The sequence below is a fragment of the Benincasa hispida genome, chromosome 11, assembly GCF_009727055.1.
Source record: "Benincasa hispida cultivar B227 chromosome 11, ASM972705v1, whole genome shotgun sequence".
Taxonomy (NCBI): Eukaryota; Viridiplantae; Streptophyta; class Magnoliopsida; order Cucurbitales; family Cucurbitaceae; genus Benincasa; species Benincasa hispida.
Window position 1 is genome coordinate 59,142,628 of NC_052359.1, and position 21,944 is coordinate 59,164,571.

General features: G+C 34.9%; 3 protein-coding genes across 10 annotated transcripts; all 3 read left to right on the plus strand.

The window, feature by feature from the left end:
* The first annotated feature begins 1,580 nt into the window (after positions 1 to 1,580).
* Positions 1,581 to 11,827, plus strand: LOC120091172 (phosphoglycerate kinase, cytosolic-like). 6 transcript variants are annotated; one of them, XM_039049067.1, is made up of 15 exons: positions 1,581 to 1,794; positions 2,506 to 2,668; positions 6,255 to 6,451; positions 6,540 to 6,586; positions 6,835 to 7,105; positions 7,395 to 7,738; positions 7,830 to 8,115; positions 8,224 to 8,291; positions 8,878 to 9,129; positions 9,471 to 9,546; positions 9,849 to 9,925; positions 9,998 to 10,047; positions 10,304 to 10,388; positions 10,849 to 10,947; positions 11,106 to 11,827. In XM_039049067.1, exons 3-15 carry the CDS (start codon positions 6,307 to 6,309, stop codon positions 11,331 to 11,333), a joined length of 2,028 nt encoding a protein of 675 aa, XP_038904995.1. In that variant the 5' UTR covers positions 1,581 to 1,794; positions 2,506 to 2,668; positions 6,255 to 6,306; the 3' UTR covers positions 11,334 to 11,827. The 6 variants fall into 6 exon arrangements, with proteins under 6 accessions (XP_038904995.1, XP_038904993.1, XP_038904997.1 ...); XM_039049065.1 differs by having other exon boundaries at positions 1,581 to 1,778; XM_039049069.1 differs by having other exon boundaries at positions 1,581 to 1,778; positions 8,881 to 9,129.
* Positions 3,686 to 4,798, plus strand: LOC120090787 (transcription initiation factor TFIID subunit 8-like). Its single transcript, XM_039048493.1, has one exon. The coding sequence runs from the start codon at positions 3,686 to 3,688 to the stop codon at positions 4,796 to 4,798; it is 1,113 nt and encodes a 370-aa protein (XP_038904421.1).
* A 577-nt stretch (positions 11,828 to 12,404) lies between the features above and the next one.
* LOC120091701 (TSL-kinase interacting protein 1) lies at positions 12,405 to 18,891 on the plus strand. Of its 3 annotated transcripts, none has more exons than XM_039049812.1 (14): positions 12,405 to 12,421; positions 13,445 to 13,647; positions 13,726 to 13,808; positions 13,879 to 13,926; positions 14,019 to 14,128; positions 14,526 to 14,610; positions 14,723 to 15,002; positions 15,233 to 15,370; positions 15,526 to 15,668; positions 15,753 to 15,991; positions 16,074 to 16,413; positions 17,481 to 17,900; positions 18,012 to 18,134; positions 18,255 to 18,891. In XM_039049812.1, the coding sequence occupies exons 2-14, from the start codon at positions 13,521 to 13,523 to the stop codon at positions 18,435 to 18,437; spliced, it is 2,319 nt and encodes a 772-aa protein (XP_038905740.1). In that variant the 5' UTR covers positions 12,405 to 12,421; positions 13,445 to 13,520; the 3' UTR covers positions 18,438 to 18,891. The 3 variants fall into 3 exon arrangements, with proteins under 3 accessions (XP_038905740.1, XP_038905741.1, XP_038905739.1); XM_039049813.1 differs by lacking the exon at positions 12,405 to 12,421 and adding an exon at positions 12,447 to 12,685 and having other exon boundaries at positions 15,236 to 15,370; XM_039049811.1 differs by lacking the exon at positions 12,405 to 12,421 and adding an exon at positions 12,448 to 12,685.
* Positions 18,892 to 21,944: the final 3,053 nt, after the last annotated feature.

The window sequence follows — 21,944 nt, forward strand, 5'->3', positions numbered from 1 at the left end:
TAATTTCGTAGTGTTCTGCTTTGGTATTAAACAACATTCCTTTTTGTATTAAACTACAGTTATCTACACCTATATTCCTTTCTTCCAAAGTAGACCCTAGTTCACAGGTTGAATTTGTCATTTCCCAATCTATTTGGATCAACATTTCCGACGGTACCAACTCAAGATCATGTTCCACACTACTGTCATTTCCAAATAATTTATCAACTTCAATGTCAATGTCACTATCTCATCATTTCCAAGTTCAAGAATAACTAAATCTTCAGGATGCATCGACATATTTATTATGATTTTTTCAACTGTTATGGTTGACAAAAAAAAATATGTTAATATGTCAACCCAACAAAATCCAATTTCTAAGTTCAACGTATAAGATCTAAATATTATAAATTTAAATCAGCCAAAATCTAAGATTCATAAACTATACATTTAAATCAGTCCAAATCTAAGATCCATAAACTATACATTTAAATCATCCCAAATCTAAGATCCATAAACTATACATTTAAATCATCCCAAATCTAAGATCCATAANAAACTATACATTTAAATCATCCCAAATCTAAGATCCATAAACTATACATTTAAATCATCCCAAATCTAAGATCCATAAACTATACATTTAAATCAGCCAAATAAAAACAAAATAATATAATATATCCATGAATCATACATTTAATTCAGCCCAAATGCAAACAAAATAATATATATACATATAAACCAATCTTCATTTTTATAAACATATACATATATTTCTACATTCAATCCAACAAATACATAATCATTCAACGAATTAATCATAAAGAAAAATAGCCCAACAAATAAACAAACATAATCATCCAGAAAAATAGCCCAACAAAATCTAATTTCTAAGTTAACTACATTAGACAAAATCAGGCCAACAAATAGACAAATCTATACATATATTTCTAGATTCAACCGAACAAATAAATCAGATCCATAAAATGATATATATAGGAAGATTATATATTGGAAAACAACGTGTGAAAGAATTTTATCACAGAAGCGTTCGGACGATTTTGGATGGACGAACAAATGGAGGATGATTTTCGAAAATTTTGGACGGGCGAACAAATGGAGGTGTTTGGATGCACAAGACAGAAGCAAAATGAGGAAGATTCCGGATGATTTTGGACAGAGAAACGAAACAAAAGAAGGCAACACTTGAAATTGGACGGAAAAGGCAGAAGCTTGGATGAGGAAGAAAAAGGGGCGCAACACGATTTAATGGGGGAGGAAGTCATGTACCGAGTACACGACTTGAGATAATCGTGTACAGTCAACCTTGCATAATTGCCACGGCAGACTGCGCGTGCGACAGAAACTTGTGTACTTAGTACACGATTTAGTGCTAATCGTGTACCGGTACACGATTTAAAAACCTATTTTTTTTAGAATACTTTCCTTCCTACTCTATTTTTGTCATTATATATTAAAAAAAACATTATATAAAAAAAAAACTTTTTTTTTTTAATATTTTAATTATTTTTCTATACTTACTTACGGGTTATATAAGGATGGGTGATGCACACAATACACATACGTATTTAACCCTTTGAAACATTTATCTTCATTCTTCACCCTTCCCTCTCCACAAAGTAAAATTACTATTTTTAATTTTTAATTTTTATTTTCTTCTTTCTCATCCCTTTACTGAAGACGGTTGTCGGAAATTACTCTCCGGTTTTGATCGTTTTCGTATAATATTCGAAGCTTTTTTGCGTTACAGATTCTTGGATTCCCTGAATCCATCTCAGGTATTGTCAGTGTAGTGTACGTATTCGATTCGCTTGTTGATTTTGTGGAGATTTTTTCAGTTGACCATGGGTGCAGTTCGAAATCCTAAATCGTCTCTGCTGACCTAATAATGAAGTGGAGATCATTAGAGTCTTTGTTTTTTATTGTCTGCTTGTAATATGGATTAGAGGAGTTTTAACGTAATTTGTTAATTCGTTGTTTCATATAAGGTTTTGGTGAGTGATCGTTCTTTGGATTTTTTTTTGGCGTTAAACGATTTGAATTAGTCGGGAACTCTCAGCCGGCATAGCATGTGAACTATAATTTTATATGGGGTGGGTCTTTGATTGAATTGCTGCAATTGGGTTTTGTTAGGTTTCTTTGCTAGAGGATTTTGGATAAATAGGGACTTGCAATGTGAGTAATCATGTGTTCTGTTGCAATGTGAGTAATCAGGGTTTTGTTAGCGTTTATTCTATTTGATGATCTATGAATTGGACTCAAGAAACCACTCTTATGTTTGACTCTTACTTCGTAATTATTGGGAGCATGTGAATCCCTGTGGAGCTCTACCGTTGTTAACATCTTTTGGTGTTTCTCCTGATACTATACATGATTAGAGATTGGATAAAGACATTCTGTTTACAAGTGCCACTCTTTCTTGTATGATTCATCTCCTTTCAATAAATCTCTACATGAAAATCTCTGGTTACTCTTTGACTTTTAAATGATCTCCCATTGTTGTAGTTGGCTTCTGGTACTTGAGGCATCATTCGGAAGTTGACGCAGACAGATTTAATTGTCTCCTCCAACTCTGACACACATCTTCATTCAGAGACTATCATTGCTCATGTTGGAGATTAAGACATTGGAGCATCATCTCCTGATCATGTCATAGAACCGCTGCCTGGTATTTTATCGTCACTTTTTTTTTTTCTTTTTTTCTTTCTTTCTTTCATTTTTTTTTTTTTTTTACATTCTTCACCTGACAAATTTTCTGCTTCTAATTTGTTGAAATGGAACTATTGGAACACTGAGAGAATAATTGAAAACGTATCTCCATATTCAAGGGCATAACTAAAATCATTTATGTGTGCATATACCTCTCCTTTGATAACTCACCATGTCACATTTTATGTATTTACTCAGTTAACAAAAGAATGGTTTTGATATTATTTTAAAGATAGAGAGCAGAATGAAACTTTTGAAGTAGTAGAGATAGACAAACCATAAAACTCGAGACATCTTGTATAATTTAAATTGAATAAATAAAAATCAATTCAATCATAGCTTAAGAGACAAAAACACCAAATAACATCTCAAAAGTCAATAGTTTGGTCCTCATCTCTACCATTTTTTAACTTAATATATAAATGAATAAAATTGGCTCTCTATATAAATGCCAAAAGATTTTCTCTTTAAAACGAAAACTTTAAACGTACAAAGTTTACAGTTCAGTTTAATCGCTCTTTCAATGGTTAGGATATGTGGCGGTGTCTGTTTCCCTCCACCCTCCATTCCTTATGATCAATCTCACTTTCTCCCTATTCCTTTTTTCCCAAATAGAGTTATGTGCTACTCGATTACAATGCTTCTGATCGTTGATCTCTTGCACATTCCTAATTTTCTCCTTCTGATATTGAAACAATAATCCGCTCAAAGTTGTTACCATCAGTTTTAGAGCTTCCTTTTAGCTTTTCGTGTTTGTTTCTTCCCCAACTTTTCGATGATTCTTTAGATCTTTTGGTTATCGTTCTTGATTTTGATTTTCATTTCTCGAGTTTTTTTTCTTCTCTGGTTTCAGATTTCAAATTGCCCTTTTTAATTCAATCCACCATTACACTTGGGAATCAAACAAGAATTCAGCAACTGGATTTTGATTGATCTGAATGAGACAAAATTTGAAAAAGACTAAAATGCAAAGGCAATGAGGGATGGAGTTGGGAATAACATGAAGTCGAAAGAACAACAAAGCTCTGATTTGAGGAAATGTAGAGGGAACGAGTTTGGTCGAGAGTTGTCTAAAATTGCTGTGGCACAAATGTGTAATAGGGTAGGGTTTCAGAGCTTTAAGGAGTCTGCTTTAGACACACTGGCTGACATTGCCATTAAATACCTTCGCCATTTGGGGAAGATTGCTACATTTTATGCCAATTTAGCTGGTAGAATTGAGTGCAATGTGTTTGATATAATTAGAGGGCTTGAAGAGTTGGAATCATCACAAGGGTTTCTGGGTGCTTGGGAATCAGATCATTGTCTTGCCAATTCGGGGTCAGTGAAGAACATTGTTTGCTATGTGAATTCAGTTGAAGAGATCCCTTTTGCTCATCCACTACCACGTTTCCCTGTGATCAGAAACAGGGGGTCAATTCCAAGCTTTGTTCAGATTGGTGAAACCCCACCTAGCAGACATATTCCCAATTGGTTGCCAGCATTCCCTGATGCTCACACATACAATCATTCAGCTTTGTGGAGAAAGAAGCCGGGAGAGCCGCACGCCGAGAAGATAGAGCTTGCAAGGCAACGTAGGAAGGCGGGGAAATCTTTGTTGGGCTTGCAGCAGAGATTGATTTCCTGTGGTTCAGAAAGAAGTCGCAATGGCCAGATTGGGTTTTCAGGAGATGAAAGTAATTCATTACTTGGGACATGTTTGCAAGAGATGGAAGATGGGATTGGATTGCATTCTGATAACATAATTGGCAAGGATGGGATATGCCATTTGTCTGTGCCAGAGGTGTTTGCTCCTGCCATTGAAGCGATTAAAGGTGGTTGCTTTCCCAATAGTCAAGACGACAAGGCAAAGATTCTTCCTCGTGCAAGGCCTCTTGTTCATTTTAAGTTAGAAACTTGCAAAACATTTCTTGGAGGATCTATGAATTTGAATGCTAAAATGGCAGGAGTTAGGGAATCTGTGTTCTGGTTCAGACGAGATAATGAAAGAGATCAAAAGCGTGATGGCGAAAGAGATGAAAAGAAGAGGAGAGTTGAATACATTCTCAGACATTCTATAGATAATCCAGAAGAGCTCAACAAATCATAATCCAACAGCTTGATCGTAATTATTGTCAAAGCTGTTGCTTGCTTCAATGTGTTAAAGCCCTTTCTGAATCCCACTTTCTCTCTTTAATATTGCAATGGCAGATGTGCCTGTGATCTGAACTCATAAAATGAATGTCGTCCTCCCATTTTTTTTTCTATTCATTCTCTTTCACATTTGATAGTTCTAGCCTGGCTTTGATCCAGAACTTATTTGAGAAACTTCAATCTCTTAACAGATCATTTGTAAGAGTTGGTGAGACAAACTGTTAGAAGGCATATAGCACATGAAGCCAATACAAAATTCATTTCATAATAACAAGAACCATGTCATTAATACCCATCCAAAAGAGGCTTAATTCAATAACAATGGATCGTTCACAGAAGATAAATTAGCTACCATATTGAAACCACTTTCCATTGACACACAGAAGCAGAGACTAACCAGATTGCAGAAACATATACTAATCTTTTATATTGATTCAAATGAGGCATATTTCAATAACAATGGAAAAGCCTTGTTTTGAGACAGAAACTAAAAAATAATCATGGGAAAAACCTCACAGTATCCAAAATAATAAACAAGTGAAGAAACATTAGATTGATGGAACACAGCAATATCTCCTTTATGCTCTTTAACGTCCATTTCTGCTTCCAGCTTGGATTCCCCCGGGCCTTCTTTAATCATGACTGAGATCTCGATGTTTCAGCTTCAAATCTGTTTGCCGAGGCAATAATTTGCCTCGGTGGCTGAAGACCATGAAATCTTGATTGGCAGGAAGAGAAACTATCCTGCAATGGAGAAAATATTCATCTACATGAAAATTAATTTAACTTGCTTGCTGAAACAACATGCAAATAATAATAGTGAAATTAGTAGTAACAACTCCATATTCTTGGAGTGTTGAGAATTTGTGTACTTAAATATTGAACAAAAGGTCAAGCAAATAAAAAATAGACAACATAAGATCATACTTATTTTAAATTATAAAAAAATTTCACTAGATACTCTTGAGAAAATAACTCAACTACAAAAAGCACTCCAAACATATACTTTCTGGTGCAACTCAACTTAGTACCTAAAACATTGACTTCCCGACTCAAGGTTGCACCTCAAACATAGACTTTTAGCTTTGTAGACAATTATCATCAATTCAACTCAACTCTGCACGACAGCCTCCTATAGGACTGCTATTGGTGTGTGGAAACTGGTTGAAGTTATATTTTGTTTTCTAGAAACAAAATGGATGGTTAGGAACCAATTGAGAATCTTTATCTGGTGGATTATTTAGTATCACCTGTCTTTAAGTTATTGATAATGATCCTGAATGGAGTACGTTGGTCCATTTTCTTGAAATTCTTCATTTAATCTGTTATTGATGGATGACACGCCAATGCTCTTAACTGAATGGTTCATTCTCAAGTTTGAAAGTTGTCTACTACATGTTGTTTTATGATAGGTTTGTTGCAGTCTGGTGCAGAATTCCCATTGCTCGAACAAGGAAAAAGGAGATGGGCCAACTTTTAAATCCACTTCAAGGATCTACTTTCATTATTAAAGCATTTGCTCAAGATCCACCCAAGTTATATCGTAAAAATTTGTCTCCACACTTCTCCAAGTATGACAGATATCGTGCTGTCTTAATGTCAACACTAGGTATAAAGTTAAAATTTCCCTATATATTAAACTTTGAATTTGCACCCTGATCTTATACAAGTTTGTCTTGTTTGAAGTTGCATCTCAGCACGAAGGTGGGGGGTAGTCTATTGTAAGAACTTTGTGAACTTGGAGGTATTTAAACGTCTCAGTTTCTACACCAAACTACCTTATGATGGAAAGGAAACTTCAGTATATTATTTATCTGCGTGTATAACTTAACATTTAAGTATCCTACTTTCTTTGACTGAGTTTTTAAAACTTGATTTAATTTTTTTGTTTTATGCCTTATATGAAAGTATGCCATTTAAAAGTTTAATGCATGTTCTATGTATTGTATATATTTTGCTTGTGGTCTCCATAAAAATTTGGGGTTATTTTAGGACCATGCTCCCGGTTGGTGGAATTTAGAGGCTCTTCCACATGTACAAACTCTTGGAGAGTTTCCTAGGGAAGAACTTCCCGGAAAAGTTGTCATGGTCAGGTTTGATTCGACCTTACTGTTACTGGAAGAAATGGACTTAAGAATTAACTCGGTGAAGAATGCAGTCTTCACTATCAAATACTTACACAAATCTGCAGCAAAAGTGATACTTGCTAGCAACTGGAATACAAACTCTACTCCAAGACATCCTGATATAAAGTCTGTCGCTGGTACACATTCTAGGATGTTTCCTGATTTCAATATAGTACACTTTTATTTCTTTTTAAGAATGGAGTTCTAATTCATTATGCTTTTGTTTATTTTTTTTTGTTATTTTTTTTTTTTGGAGATAATTCATTATGTTGATCCAACATGAATATGCCAAAGTAAGATTGAAGTAAATAGAAAACCTTTATCATGAAAGTTAAACGTTAACTGAGCTCCAGTTTTAGACTTTAGATGGTTTTGGTTTGTTTAGATTTTACTTGATGCTTAATAATTGATGGCTTGCCATTTCAGATTATTTGTCCTCTGTTCTTCAACTCAAAGTTCTCCCAGTAAAGTGCAGTTCGTTTAGTATGATGTCAACTGAAGAATGCTTCGAGAAAGCTGATATTCTTATTCTCAAGAATCTTTCTGTGTTCAAAGAAGAAGTTGCTAATTGCTCAAAATTTTCCAAGATGCTATCTTTAGGTGTTGATATTTTTGTTAATGACTCCTTCTCCCAATCTCATAGAATTCTTGCATCCACGGTTGGTATTTCTCGTTTCTGCAGTACTTGCCTTGCTGGTTTTAACTTTCAAGAAGGGTTAGGTCTGCTGAGGAAGGCTGCTGAAACCAAGAGGCAACCTTACGTTGCAATTGTATGTTCTCCACTACTAGAATAGATATGGATTTTCCCCTCATCAGCCATAAAACGATTCTATGTAATGTATTATGAATTTTTTGTTGCAGATTGGAGGAGGCAACCTTTTAGACAAATCGGCTGCCTTGCACCTTTTAGCTTCAACATGCTCTGCGTTGGTCTTTGTTGGATTGATGTCAATTCAGATAATGCAAGCCTTGGGGCTGTCTGTTTCTTCGCGACTGGTGAATCATGGTGTATGTAAGGAAGCTGCAGACATAATACAGTTTTCACTTGATAAAAACGTACAAATTGTATACCCAAAGGACTTCTGGTGTAAGAATGTAGACGCTTCAAAGAAAATGGAATTATTTGCTTCTAATGATATTCCAGATGGTAAGTTTTCGTTTTCCCCTACTCGAATGAATATTTATCCTTTTAAGATTTGACACTACGAAATTTAAAAGCTTGATATTTTGTTATCTCGACTTCTTCCTCTTCTAGGTTGGCTACCAGTCGATCTTGGTCCTACGTCATTGGATGAAATAAACGCCCTGCTTATGAATAGCAAGGTATAATTCAAATTTTCCTCCAGTTACAGAAGTTGCTTCTGCTTAAGCTAAAATCCCAATTATCTTCCATTGCCTGGTGACTATGAAGGATAGTTTTACGATTTAGCACCTCAGGTTGTCCAACTTCTCTTTTATTTAGAAACAGCAAGTGAATCACTGTACTATTTGGCATGTAAAGAAAAAATAGAATAGATGAAATCATTTCAATTTTTGCTTTATTTGAATATCAATGGAATGCTCTCTACTTTTATTGAAATTGTAGGGATTTGATCATTTTTATTGCTCGCACGATTTTTTTATACCTTTAATGTATATGCCTGTGCAATCAAACTTCAATTCGTGGAGATTCGAATCTTTGGTTAAGGATTGGAGAAGAAGAATTGGCATTTTTTGAACGATGGAATTCTAAAAATATTAAACTCCAGAGAGAATATTACAGATCCTAAGATTTAGCTCTTATGGTCATGGACTTATAGTTGTAGGAGATTCATACATCATTCTGCTATCTGCATTTTTTTAAAGCACCTACTCGTAGTGTTATTTACTCGAGCAAGGATCAGTCTAACACTCAAGTGCTATGTTGCAGAAGATTATATGGATTGGACCAGTGAAATTCAGTGATTCAAGCCAAAGCACCTGTGGAACTTCTAAATTAGCAAGAAAACTATATGATCTAACCCAAAGGGGTTGTGATGTAACTGTTGTTGGAACCACAGCATGCAAAGCAATGATGCAGGAATCAAGTACTCTATCTGCTTATAATGTCTTTGAGAATGCTTCAGTCGTGTGGGATTTCTTTAAAGGGAAACCACTTCCGGGGGTTTTGGCCTTGGATAGAGTAAGTTTTTTGGTATTTTTTCTAAGAAACACAAAATAATGAGTTTAAATTGTTACAACAAAAAGCAGAATATAATGTGAATCTATAGGAGAGAATGTCATAAAATCATATTCACATGTCCTGCTTTATGATTGATTTTTCAATATTACAGGTATTTTCTTGATGTACAGTGCTACGAGTTCCTTTTATCATCATTACTTTTGTCTGCAGTTATTTATACTCTTTTAAGTTCTTATTTTAAAATGCTATTACTCCAGTAAAGATATTCCCACCATAGGATAGATTTGAAGCTGCATCTGAATGAGCAGCTAACACTGGTTTGAAGTGATTTGTTTATGCAGGCATACCCATACAAGATTGACTGGGATGCAGTCTTTTGTGATACAGCTCTGCCTTTGGTGGTTGACATTGGAAGTGGTATTATCTTCTTTGTATCATATATTTTGCGGGAAAATAACTTCTTTATATCACTTCCATAGTAAAACTCTGAATTTAACAGCTAAAATTTAAAGACTTTCATGTCATGTAGTTTAGTTTAGAATGTGCCGCGAGATAAGAGAAAATAATCTGACATTTTTGGTACAAGCGACCAGTCTTTCTTCTTCTTCTTCTTTCACTCTTCTTTTGGTACAAGTGTACAAGTTAAAAGAAGCCAATGAAGATTGCATTTAATTGTTCACTCACGAAGTTAGTTGATAGTTGTAAGTTATAAATGACAGGTAATGGGATGTTTCTGCTGGAAATGGCTACAAGGAGGAAGGATCTCAATTTTCTTGGTTTAGAGATTAACGAAAAGGTCTTCTTTCTCTTCCCTACTCGCATAAACCTTATTTATATTCATTATCTCACACTTGAATGACCTTTTCAGCTTGTGAAACGTTGTCTGCATTCTGTTTATCAATTGGAGATGAAGAATGGGTAAGGTCTTTATTTGTTATTGTTATTTTGACGTGGCTTAGGTTATACACAGCAACGCCCGTCAAGATAAATTGTTGGATTAAATTTAAATTTGGAAAAGCTAATTTGTGGATGATAAGCGAGTCTTAGCTTTCCTAAGTAGCTTAGCCAAAAAGCTTATCAATGAAGTGCCCTCTATCCTCTGTCGCTGAGTTAACATGAATCCTTCGCATGAGGACTCTTTACTGAACTTATCATGTTTTCCTCACGGTATCAGGCACTTTATTGCGACAAATGCAACATCAACATTTCGTTCTATTGTGTCTAGTTATCCAGGAGAGTTGGTGCTTGTCTCTATACAGGTAGAAAACCTTCATGGATCATTGTTTCTAATCTTTGAATTTTGTCCCTTTCTAGCCATGATATTTATGCTGCTTGATTTGAGCAAGCATTGAAAGAACCTTTCTAACTGATACCCCGATCATGATGGAACTTATAGAATGTTGTTTGTGTTTCTTACTCCTGATGTTTAAGCACTTAGTATTTTGCAACTCAATACTTGTAGCTAACGTCTCCAAATCTGAATCACTCATAGAACTCACTGTCTTTCCTTACTTAGTGACTTTGAACCACAAACTGATTCCATTCTTGAAATTTAAAGCCTTGAGGAGCCATTGCCATTTACGAAAGCCTGACTATTTATCGCTTTATACGTACCATTCATAGTACTAGCTCTATCTGTATTTTTAAATCGTAACTGTATGCCTATATACCAAAGACATTGTGTATTTGGAACTGAAGGAGGACTTTCTGTTAATACAGTGTCCCAACCCCGATTTCAATAAACCAGAGCACAGATGGAGAATGCTGCAAAGGTCATTAGTAGAGGCAGTGGCAGACTTGCTTGCATCTAATGGGAAGGTACAACCATTTTCTCAATGCATCCTCACCTTTTCTTCTTCTTCTTCTTCTTCTTCTTTTTCAAATGTAAATGTTTATCTTGGAAGCTGTGGACCCATCTTTTGTGATATAATAAGATCTTTACTCTGATTATTAGTGACTAACTTCCTATTTATTAGGTATTTCTTCAATCTGATGTTGAAGTGGTTGCTTTGAGAATGAAGGAAGCTTTCTTACTATATGGAAAAGGAAAACTAGCTATTTTGCAAGAACAAGTTGGGGAAGAATGGCTAAGTGAGAACCCATTTGGAGTAAGATCAGATTGGGAACGACACGTATTAGATCGTGGGGATCCTATGTTCAGGTTAATGCTTTCAAAATCAACAACAACCAATTCTTTCAACTGACCATATAATAGTACAACATAACATGGTCTCCTAGTTCATGAACTTTCAACCTCGTGTTTTACCTAATCGACAAAGGCAGTTATCATCAATCAAGTTTATGATGTAGAAGCTAATTTGTCAAATAAACCAATGCGATAATCCACGTTGCCTGATTCTAAAAAGCTCGAGTCGAGATTGCAGTGTAGTAGACGTCGGAGTGAAAGCCTCACCCTTTGTGCTTTTTTAGATTATCTTAATAATCAATATCTTCAACCTTGATTCTCTTGTTAATTCCATTCATTGTTCACTAATCTGTATTTTCCAACCTAGATTCTCTTCTCATTTCCATTCAATGTTCACTAAAGTGGTCAGTTTTTAAGCATCCACTTTTGTACTGATAAATTCAATGAGCTGCTGCAGCCTGCCATTGTTGCAAGCTAACCAACAATTAGGAATATGGCAACCTTTTATTTTTATCTCTGATATCTGTATACAAATTGGTTCTCAAAATAAAATAAAATATTTCTATACAAATTGGCAGGGGAAAAGGGGCCAACAGCCAAGCATTTACAAGCCCTAATATTTTTTCCCTGTTACAATTTTTTTTTTTTTTTTTTTTTTTTTGGCCCTTTAACATATTCCCAGCAACCCAATAAACAAATCCTTCTAAAGGAAGAAAAGTTCCCCATTTTGCTTCACAAACTCAACCCCCTTTTACTTTTTCTTGTTTTCTTTCAAACATACAGATTCCCACATTAAATAATATCCAAAAGGAAAAAAAATAATAATTGATTCTTAATCCATCATATTCAACTTCTTTATTCATTAATCATCTATTTCTCGATGAGAATATAACTCAATCGAATATTGAAACCCCCGGAGGGAAAATAAAAATAAGAAAAATGAGCTTTTTATAAGTCTAGATCTATTTTCAGAAACTTTAACCACAATGTGCCATGTTAAATTGTCTTTATATCAATTATTTTATATTTAATTAGAAAAATTATATATTTTTTAATCATAAGGTTAAGTAATATATTTTATATATTTTCTATTGTAACAAAATATAAAAGGCCTTATAAAATAATGGAGGGGAAGTAAATGTTTAGGTCAGATCCTTCCCAACAAATTCGTATATATTTTTTTCTTTTTAGCATTTTGAGGAATTACACTTTTTTTTTTCAATTTGTTTTCCCCCTTCACTTTTCACAAAGTAAAATTATTATTATTATTATTTTTTTTTTTTCTTTTCTTCTTTCTCATTCCTCTACTGTAGACGGCTGTCGGAAAATCTTCTCCGGTTTTCATCGTTTTCGTATAATATTCGAAACTTTCAGCGTTACAGATTGTTCGATTTCTTGAATCCGTCTAAGGTATTGTCAGTGTAGTGTACGTATTTGATTCGCTTGTTGATTTTGTGAAGATTTTTTCAGTTGACCATGGATGCTGTTCGAAACCCTAAATTGTCTCTGGTGACCTAAATGGAGTAGGGATTATTAGAATCTTTGTTTTCGATTTTCTGCTTGTGATTTGGATTTAAGGAATTTTAATGTAATTCGGTTAATTAGTTGTTTCATGTAAGGTTTTGGTGAGCGATCGCTCTGCGGATTTAATTTAGGGTTAAACGATTTGAATTAGTTGGGAATTTTCAGCCGCCTGACAGTGATGAATTTCTATTCCGAAGTTTGGTTACTTCCTCTATTTTTGTTTGTGAGCTATAAGTTTATATGGGGTAGGGCTTTGATTGAATTGCTGCAATTAGGTTTTGTTAGCATTTTTGTGCTACAGGATTTTGGATAAATAGGGATGTTTACAAGTCTATATATGAGTAATCGTGAATTGTAATGTCGTAGTTATATACTTCATGATCTATGAATTGCTGGACACAAGAAACTACTCTTTATGTTCTACTTTTACTACGTAATTATTGGGAGTATGTGAAGCCCTGTGTAAAGCTCTACCATTGTTAACATTTTCTCGTGTTTCTTCTGATGCTATACATGATTCGATTGGATAAAGACATTCTGTTTACAACTGCTACTCTTTCTCATATGATTTATCTCTTTTAAAAAAAATTCTATGAGAAGATCTTGGATTTCTCTTTGACTTTGAAATGATCACCATTGTTGCAGTTGGTTTCTGATGCTTAATAGCATCATTTGGAAGTCAATGAAGGACAAGCGTAAATAGTTCTTTAAAAAATATAAAATGCAGACAGATTTAATTGTCCCCTCCAACTCTGAGACACATCTTGATTCTGAGACAATAATTGCTCATGTTGGAGATCAAGGCATTGCAGCATCAACTCCTGATCATGTCATAGAACCCCTGCCTGGTATTTTATTGTCATTTTTTTTACATTCTTCACCTGACAAATTTTCTGCCTCTAATTCATTCTTATTGGTTGATGCAGCCAAAAGGCCTACTCGACAATGGGCTGCTTGGACACGGGAAGAGGAGGAAAGTTTCTTCACTGCATTACGGCAAGTTGGCAAGGTATGTAGCTGGCCACTTTGCATATTTGTTAATATGGATGCCTCCTGACTGCATCGTGCTTTCTGTGCAGAATTTCGAAAAGATCACTTGTCATGTCCAAAGCAAAAACAAAGACCAGGTGCTTGTTATAGATGGTCTTCTGTTGGAAAGTTAATCCGTGGATTTGTACGCTACTCCCTTCTTATATGTGTATAATTTTTTTGCATACAGGTCAGACATTATTATTACCGTCTAGTAAGGCGTATGAATAAGCTGTTGGCTCCGGGGTTATGTCTGGATGCTAAAAACTCCAAGGATACTAATGCTGCAATGCTTCGATGGTAATTATTACTACTAATTATGCTGTCACCGTTCCTTCAAACTTACACATGCTTTCCAAATGTTAGTGGTTATTTTCATTTGATTGATTGCTGGGCATATGTGTGAAGAATTATTAAAATTAATTTGGATTCTGCTACAATGCAATTTGACATCATTGTTGGGAATGTTGGCCTTTATGTATCTTGAGTGTGTGAGATACATAAAGATGCTAATGAGTTATTAATTTACTATAATTTGAGGAAATTTTTTATTTCTGTACTAATTTAATGAGTTATTATAATTTTTGTTGTTCAGTTTAACTACTTGACATATAATATAAGAAGCTTTCTATTTTGAGAAACTAGTATAAAATGGATTTTTTTATTTTTCTCTCACATTATTTGGCTTTTCCGACAGGTGGTCATTACTGGAAAAATATAGTTGCAAAGCTTCAAAACTTCACCTGAAACCACGACGTTTCAAGATTTTTGTTGAAGCCTTGGTTAGTCAGAACTATCTAGACCATCCCATCCTTTGATGCCTTTCTTTCTTTGAAAATTGAAACTCTTCTTCTTCATGTGCTGCTGGACTGACCAACTCACTTTTACATGAAGGAGCATCAACTTTTGAAAGATCGGAAGAAGAATGTAAGAAAACGTCCATTGCAGGGAGAAAACTGCCCTCCACCTATGCCTAATGCTGTCTCAAATCAGAATAAAGCTTTAGGGCATGATGGGCGTGCAGTTAAATTAGTTTTAGTTGACACTCAAAACATTCCAAAATTGGGCCCCAGGAAAACCACGTCAAGACGCAATGTGAATGTTGGTATTAACCGTGGAAACAATGGTGGATATCCCACAGTTCTCAAACCATCAAGGCAGAGAAGAAAATCAGGTGCGAGCTCTTCTCCGAGAGGGTTATGTTGGGTTATTCTTGAAGTTTGAGTAAATTAATAATTTCTCTATTAAATTTCTCCTTTTCTAAGATGAAAATAAGACGTTATGTATTTCATCAAATAAGATTTCGTCAAAAATGAAAAAAGATGTTGAAGTTGCTATGTATTTGGGGTTGCACAATCAATGTTAAGCAAGAAATATTAATCCGTTGAATATTTGTACTTTTAGAAGGAGGTGTATCATCGGCTGCATATAAAAAATGGGAAAAAGCTGCAATAGCAGGTGTTTCTTTGGTTGCTGATGCTGCTGAGCATTTAGAGCGCACTGTCACTAATAAAGATGTTTTACGTGATCAAAATACTTTTGGTAAGTGTAAGCCATCTACTTTTAAATTTCTTTTAAATTTGTTATAAACTTTATATGAAAGGTAGTATGCTAAATCTAACCCTATGTTAAAGGATGAAGGAAAATGTGTTAAATTTCTTCACCATTATGACTGATTGCACTCAAACCTTTTCCAGGGAAAAAGAATACCGATCCTGCTGGGAGCCCCTTGCTACTGTTGCCTCCTCTTCAGACAAACTCTTTGATTGATGTTGCTTCTATAAAGCTGAAGCTTCAGCTATTCCCAGTTGATGATGGGACTCGTAGAGCCTTGGAATCGGTGAGACTCATAGATATTGCGTCAATCAATTTATATGTTAAGCATTTTGACATTACTACAATGTTGGGGTCCTCTTTTGTTCAGGATAAACACAATCCACATTTGGAGCTTACTCTCAGTACTCGCAAGAAAATTTCATCAGTTTTAGAGCATCTAAGTCGGAAATGGGGTAATTCAAGTGCTGCTCATGGAGAGCTTATGCTTTTTCCTTACAGTATCCAGAGAAAAAGCCTGGTGGGTTGTCAGAGATGGACACAAGACTCCTTTGAGAGTGCCGGTGATGTCTATGCAACAATTGGAAGGCCCCAAGTTTTTCGTTTAAGGTTTATTTATTTTTTCCTTTTTGGAGTTCTACTTAAAAAGATAAACAAGTAACAACATAACTGACCTGAAATATTTTTGAAGGTATGGTTGGTGTTCCAATGCAGAACATGGGTCTGTTGAATTGCAGATGTCTGTGCCAGCATATTGCATTCAAGATGATCATATTATGGATGCCAGGGATATTGAGGGAAGAATTGTAGATGCAGCATCAATTGATGCTCAACCTGTGGACTTCAATAAGGATGAAGTGGGTACATTGAGTAGGAGTATGTCAACTCCGACTGCACCCTGTGAGACAGAGAGGTGCATATCTGCACGTCCAAATGATGATCTTCCGAGGTCCTCTGATCCTGTATTAAACATGTCATGGGATAAAAAGACTGCTGCTGATAGAACTATCATCCAACGATCTGATGATGTGGTATTTTTCTTCTCTCTAACTATAAATGGTTCTGATTTCAAATATTATCCTGCTTTGTACTTATCTCATTGATGATTATATTCCTAATTCACTAATAAATAATTAGCTGCATTACTCGTATTACTTTCGTTTGCCTCCTTCTTGGGTTGTTTTTCAGTATTCACCTTATATCCTTTCCTTTTTTTTTTCTCAATAAAAACATGATTTCTCATTATTACTTTTTTTTTTAAAAAAAAAAACATGGTTTCTCTTTTAATAATTAACTGCCTTTCATGTACTTCATTGCTTGACAATGAAATTTGCTTCCCTGCTAATCTCCATCTAGCGGGTCTTTTGGAGCAATGGATTCACTCTGCAGATGAATATTCTATTAATCTCTTACATTATTTCTGCCATTAGCTTATGGATGCTCATTTATTCTCTCCATCTGCACTTGTCTCTCCATCTTTGTACACTTGAGTACTTCCATTTTCACGTAGTTGATAATCTGATTTGTTTTTTAATTAACCGTGACCGAATTTCCATATTATATTTTTATCTCATTGTCTATAGCTTTAAACTGTGAAGTATGGTGTTTCCTCCCACGAATGGTTCTAGAATTGGACAAACTGAAATATATATATTAAATTTACGTCCAGCTTATCAACTGGAACAGGCCAGTGCAAGTCTTGTTTTCTTTCTATTGCTATTGATGCTCTCATAAAAGTATATTCTTATATTCTTGCTGTAGTCTCGATACCTTTTATTTCCGTGGCATGGCATCAAACTTATTTTCCATAATATACTGTTAAGGTATCCTCCCATGAACGATTTTAGAATTGGACATACTGGAATATTCTCTTTGAAATTTATGTTCCAGCATTAGCAAAATTCTAGAGAATTTATTAACTGGATTATCCCAATACATGTCTTGTTTTCCTTCTAGTGCTATTGATGTTCAATTATAAAATTCTAATCTTATCTTGTTTTAGTCATGATAATTGTTATTGCCATTGCATCGAACTTATTTTTTATGATATACTTGTAGTTTCCTTTTGACTAGACTGTTTCATCCTTTGTATAACTAGGATGACCTGAAGTTAAGCAATGGAACTTCCTTATCAGCTGGGGAATGGGCTGACAGCCTTACAAATATAAGTATTGGAGACCTACTTTCAGGAGTTTCTCAGGATGTGGATGCCAACTGCCTTGACGCACCTCTTGCTGAAGGCACCCAATGTCTTCAGCAGATCCCATTCAGCTGTGATTCATTTGATGCTGCAATTGCTGCTCATATATCCAGACAGCAAGACAAGACAGTTTCTCAACCGACTTTAGCATCTCATGCATCCTCCATATGGGATGCTGAAGAGACATGTGACGCCTTCTCATTTCAAAAGAATCCAGTTATCCTTCAAGATGTTCCTAGTTCATTCACATTCTCTTCTTTACGAGGTTGCAAACATGTTGCTAGATCCAACTCCATGGAATCCGACCACATGACCGAGGTAGCTATTTTACAAATGCCTTGTATAAACAACATAATATCTGCTAGTGAACGAAAATGATTGCTTAGAAGTGGATCTAGTTCAAATATGTTCAATTTTATTATTACACAGGATTTTTCTAGATCAGAGAGTCCTGCAGAGGATCACATTCAAGGAGACCCGATGGATGAGTGTCACTCTGATCCACAGATCTCGGAAACAAAAGATATCGATGAACTAGCGGATATTTATTGGGTATGTTCTTCCCATGTCGAAAAGTCTCCTGGTATTAACAAATCACATAATTTTGTGGAATTGTGATTGTTGTCATGCAATTAAGCTAACTTTTGTTTTTGTTCGTTCTTTTCGTCTCAGCCTGATTCTTTAGGCCCCTTGGATTTGGATTTGCCATCGACTAACAAGTACCATAACGAGGAATTAATTTTAGGCGATAGCCTTAGCAGCTTGAACCGTTTGATAGCAAGCAGTTTGGATGCATTTCAAAATTGCTCCTTTTTCGGCTTTGACAAGAAAGAACCATCGGCATTCAACAGTTAAGCTCCAGAAGGCCCTCCTAATCTGATTATTTTTAAAGATGGAAGCCAAGGTGTTAGCTTTTGAATCCAGAAATTAGAGAAGAAAAGAAGAGATTCTGTAATTTTGGATCCGAAATTCAGCCGTGGTATTAAGCTCTATAGCAATTAGAATATAAGTTCAGTGTCTAATTTTAGTTCAAGGAGGAGAAGGGACATGGCCAAAGCCCAGTGCTGCCCACGTAAGTACTTCACAATCTTGGTTTTGTATCTAAAAATTTCTTTGCTTTTGGTGGTTCCCCGATTTGTACAAAATAGACATGGAAAAGAAAATCTACTTCATTTCTAACGTTTTTTTTTTTTTTTTTTTTTTTGGTTTTTAAAATGAGGGCTGTGTGTTCAGTTCTTGTAAATTGTACACAGCTAAAGCTGAGAACATCTTCAACCCAATTGGCAAAATTTGTGATTATTCTTCCTAAGTTTCTTTCTGCTATGGATTTTTCTTTTTCTTTTTTGTTCTGTGATTGCAGTCTACAAGATGGGCTTGAGAAATAATAATAATAATAATAATTCTCTTAAATCTAGAATGAAATAATTCTTCCAAATGTTGGTTACATTTTTTAATCTTTCCTTTCCAGAGTTGGTATGAGATAAATTATACCCTGTTAATGCTATAATTGAAATTTGTTTTTATGGATGGCCAAATCCTACCTGTATATTTTGCAAAAACAGAACAGGCTTGATAATTTTTTTTTATTTTTTTGGTTTTAAAATTTGTGCTTATTTATATATATATAGGTTAATTATCTGAAAAATACTTTTGAACTAATAGTTAGGTTTCAATCACACCTGTGAACTTTGAAATGTTTCACTATAATCCTAGATGAAAAGTTTGTATTTGTTTGGGTTTCTTAATTGAACAAGTCTAAACACACAAGGAATGTAAATTTCAGAGTTAAGAGTTAGCGAAAACTTCATAAACGAAGAAACAGGTGGTCTTAATGGCGAAAGCCTACATTATTTTATTCAATTTTTTAGGATTAAAATAAAACAGGTGGTCTTAAGGTGGTCTTAGGGATCATTTGGTTTGACAAGAGTTTTCTTTTTCCTTCCAAGTTTTCTCTTTTTTCCCATCTTCTTCTATTTTTTATTTTTTATATAATTTCATTTTGAATATAGTTAATTAATTGATTAATATTAATTTAATATAATTAATATAAATATTTATTTTAATAAATAAATAATAATCTATTAATAAATTTTATTTAGTTTATTTATACAATAAAACTTTATAAAATGAATGTAGTTGCTTATTTACATAAATTATTAATTAATTAGCTAACAATATCTTAAATATATTTAATTAATAAATTAGGATTATTTTAATTTAGTTGGTATAAGAACTCATTTTCAATAATAATAATTGATTACTTATTGTTTGTAATAATTAAATGATTATTTATTGAGATTAGTTTTAATTTGATTTTTTTAAATTAGGATTATTTTAAACATATGAATACAATAAACTAGGGTATTCACGCCCAACATAATCTCCCACTTGTCCTAGTTCAAAAGAACCTCGAAGCCATAAATGGGAAAAGCACATCGAACGCAAGTACCACCATATTCGGGAAATCGTACACCGTGGTGACGTTGTAGTGACCCAGATACCTTCTGAGCAAAACATTGTCGATCCTTTTACAAAAACCCTCACGACTAAAGTTTTTTAGGGTCACCTACAGAGTTTAGGTCTACGGTATTTCTAAACTTGACGGTATTTCTAAACTAGGACAAGTGGGAGATTATGTTGAATGCCCTAGTTTATTGTATTCATATGTTTATTCCTCAAAAACTTTAGCCGTGAGGGTTTTTGTAAAAGGATCAGTAATGTTTTGCTCAGAAGGTATTTGGGTCACTACAACGTCATCATGGTGTACGATTTTCCGGATAAGGTGGTACCTGCGTTCGATGTGCTTTCCCCGTTTATGGCTTCGAGGTTCTTTTGAATTTGCAACTGCACCACTATTGTCACAATACAAGATGATAGGTAGATGCATATTTGGAACAACTTTCAAATCTGTCAAGAATTTCCTTAGCCATACTGCTTTTTTTGCTGCTTCACAAGCAGCTACGTATTCAGCTTCCATTGTGGAGTCAGCTATACAGGTCTGTTTTACGCTTCTTTACACTACTGCTCATCCGTTAAAAGTGAACACTGATCCAAATGTAGACTTTCTAGCATCTTTATCAATTTGGAAATCAGAGTCAGTGTATCCAGTAGGGATCAGATCCTTAGTACTATACACGAGCATGTAGTCCCTAGTTCTCCTGAGATACTTTAAGATGTTCTTAACGGCAGTCCAATGATCACGTCCAGGATTAGACTGGTATCTACTGACGATCCCTACTGAGTAGCATATGTCAGGTCTAGTACATAACATTGCATACATCAGGCATCCAACTGCGGAGGCATAGGGAATATTTCTCATATCCTCAACTTCTTGAGGTGTCTTAGGACATTGTTCTTTCGACAGATGAATTCCATGTCTGAAAGGCAACAAGCCCTTTTTGGAATTCTGCATTTTATATCTAAACAACATTTTGTCTATATAAGATGCTTGAGACATGGCTAGTGTCCTATTCTTGCGATTCCGAACAATTTGGATCCCAAGAATATACTGCGCATTTCCTAAATCTTTCATTTGGAATTGTGTATCTAGCCATTGTTTGACGTCAGTAAGATATCCTACATCATTCCCAATGAGTAGAATATCATCGACATATAAAACTAAGAACGCTATAGTAGAATTGACGATCTTTTTGTAAACACAAGGCTCGTCATTCTGTTCAAAGCCATAAGATTTGATCGTAGTATCAAACCTTATCTTCCAAGATCTATAAGCTTGTTTCAACCCATAAATGGATTTTTTAAGCTTACAAAGCATTTGTTCTTGACCCTGTGCAATAAACCTTTCTGGTTGAGCCATATAGATACTATCTTCAAGATCGCCATTTAGAAAGGTTGTCTTGACATCCATCTACCAAATTTCATAGTCATAAAAGGTAGCAATGGATAAGAGTATTCTAATCGACTTAAGCATGGCAACGGGAGAGAAAGTTTCTTCATAGTCCACTCCCTCTCTCTGGGTATAACCCTCTGCCATAAGTTGAGCCTTAAAAGTCTGTACTTTACCGGCTTGGTCTTGTTTTCTCTTGTAGATCCACTTACAACCAATTGGTTTTACATCATTTGGTTGATCTATAAGTTTCCAGACAGAATTGAAGTACATAGACTCCATTTCGAGGTCCATGGCTTTGACCCATTAATCACGGTCCACATCTTTCATCGCCTGATTATAGGTCGATGGATCCTCTATGCCGTCATCAGGTGTGACGACTTGTGTTTCTGTTAAACCCATGTAAAGGCCAGGCTGATGAACAACCCTCCCACTACGTCGAGGCATTCTCAACTCTTGAGAATGATGTGACTGATCAGATGTACTAGTTTTATCTACTACTTTGGTAGATGAAC

Bases quoted from the DNA above. Each gene is read 5' to 3' on its own strand.
- LOC120090787 (XM_039048493.1), top strand. From the start codon at position 3,686: ATGAGGGATGGAGTTGGGAATAACATGAAGTCGAAAGAACAACAAAGC.
- LOC120091172 (XM_039049067.1), top strand. From the start codon at position 6,307: ATGGGCCAACTTTTAAATCCACTTCAAGGATCTACTTTCATTATTAAA. The intron at 7,106-7,394 runs GTACACATTCTA...TTGCCATTTCAG, and splicing joins TGATATAAAGTCTGTCGCTG to ATTATTTGTCCTCTGTTCTT. The intron at 9,547-9,848 runs GTATTATCTTCT...TATAAATGACAG, and splicing joins GGTGGTTGACATTGGAAGTG to GTAATGGGATGTTTCTGCTG.
- LOC120091701 (XM_039049812.1), top strand. From the start codon at position 13,521: ATGCAGACAGATTTAATTGTCCCCTCCAACTCTGAGACACATCTTGAT. The intron at 13,809-13,878 runs GTATGTAGCTGG...CTTTCTGTGCAG, and splicing joins CATTACGGCAAGTTGGCAAG to AATTTCGAAAAGATCACTTG. The intron at 14,611-14,722 runs GTTAGTCAGAAC...TTTTACATGAAG, and splicing joins AGATTTTTGTTGAAGCCTTG to GAGCATCAACTTTTGAAAGA.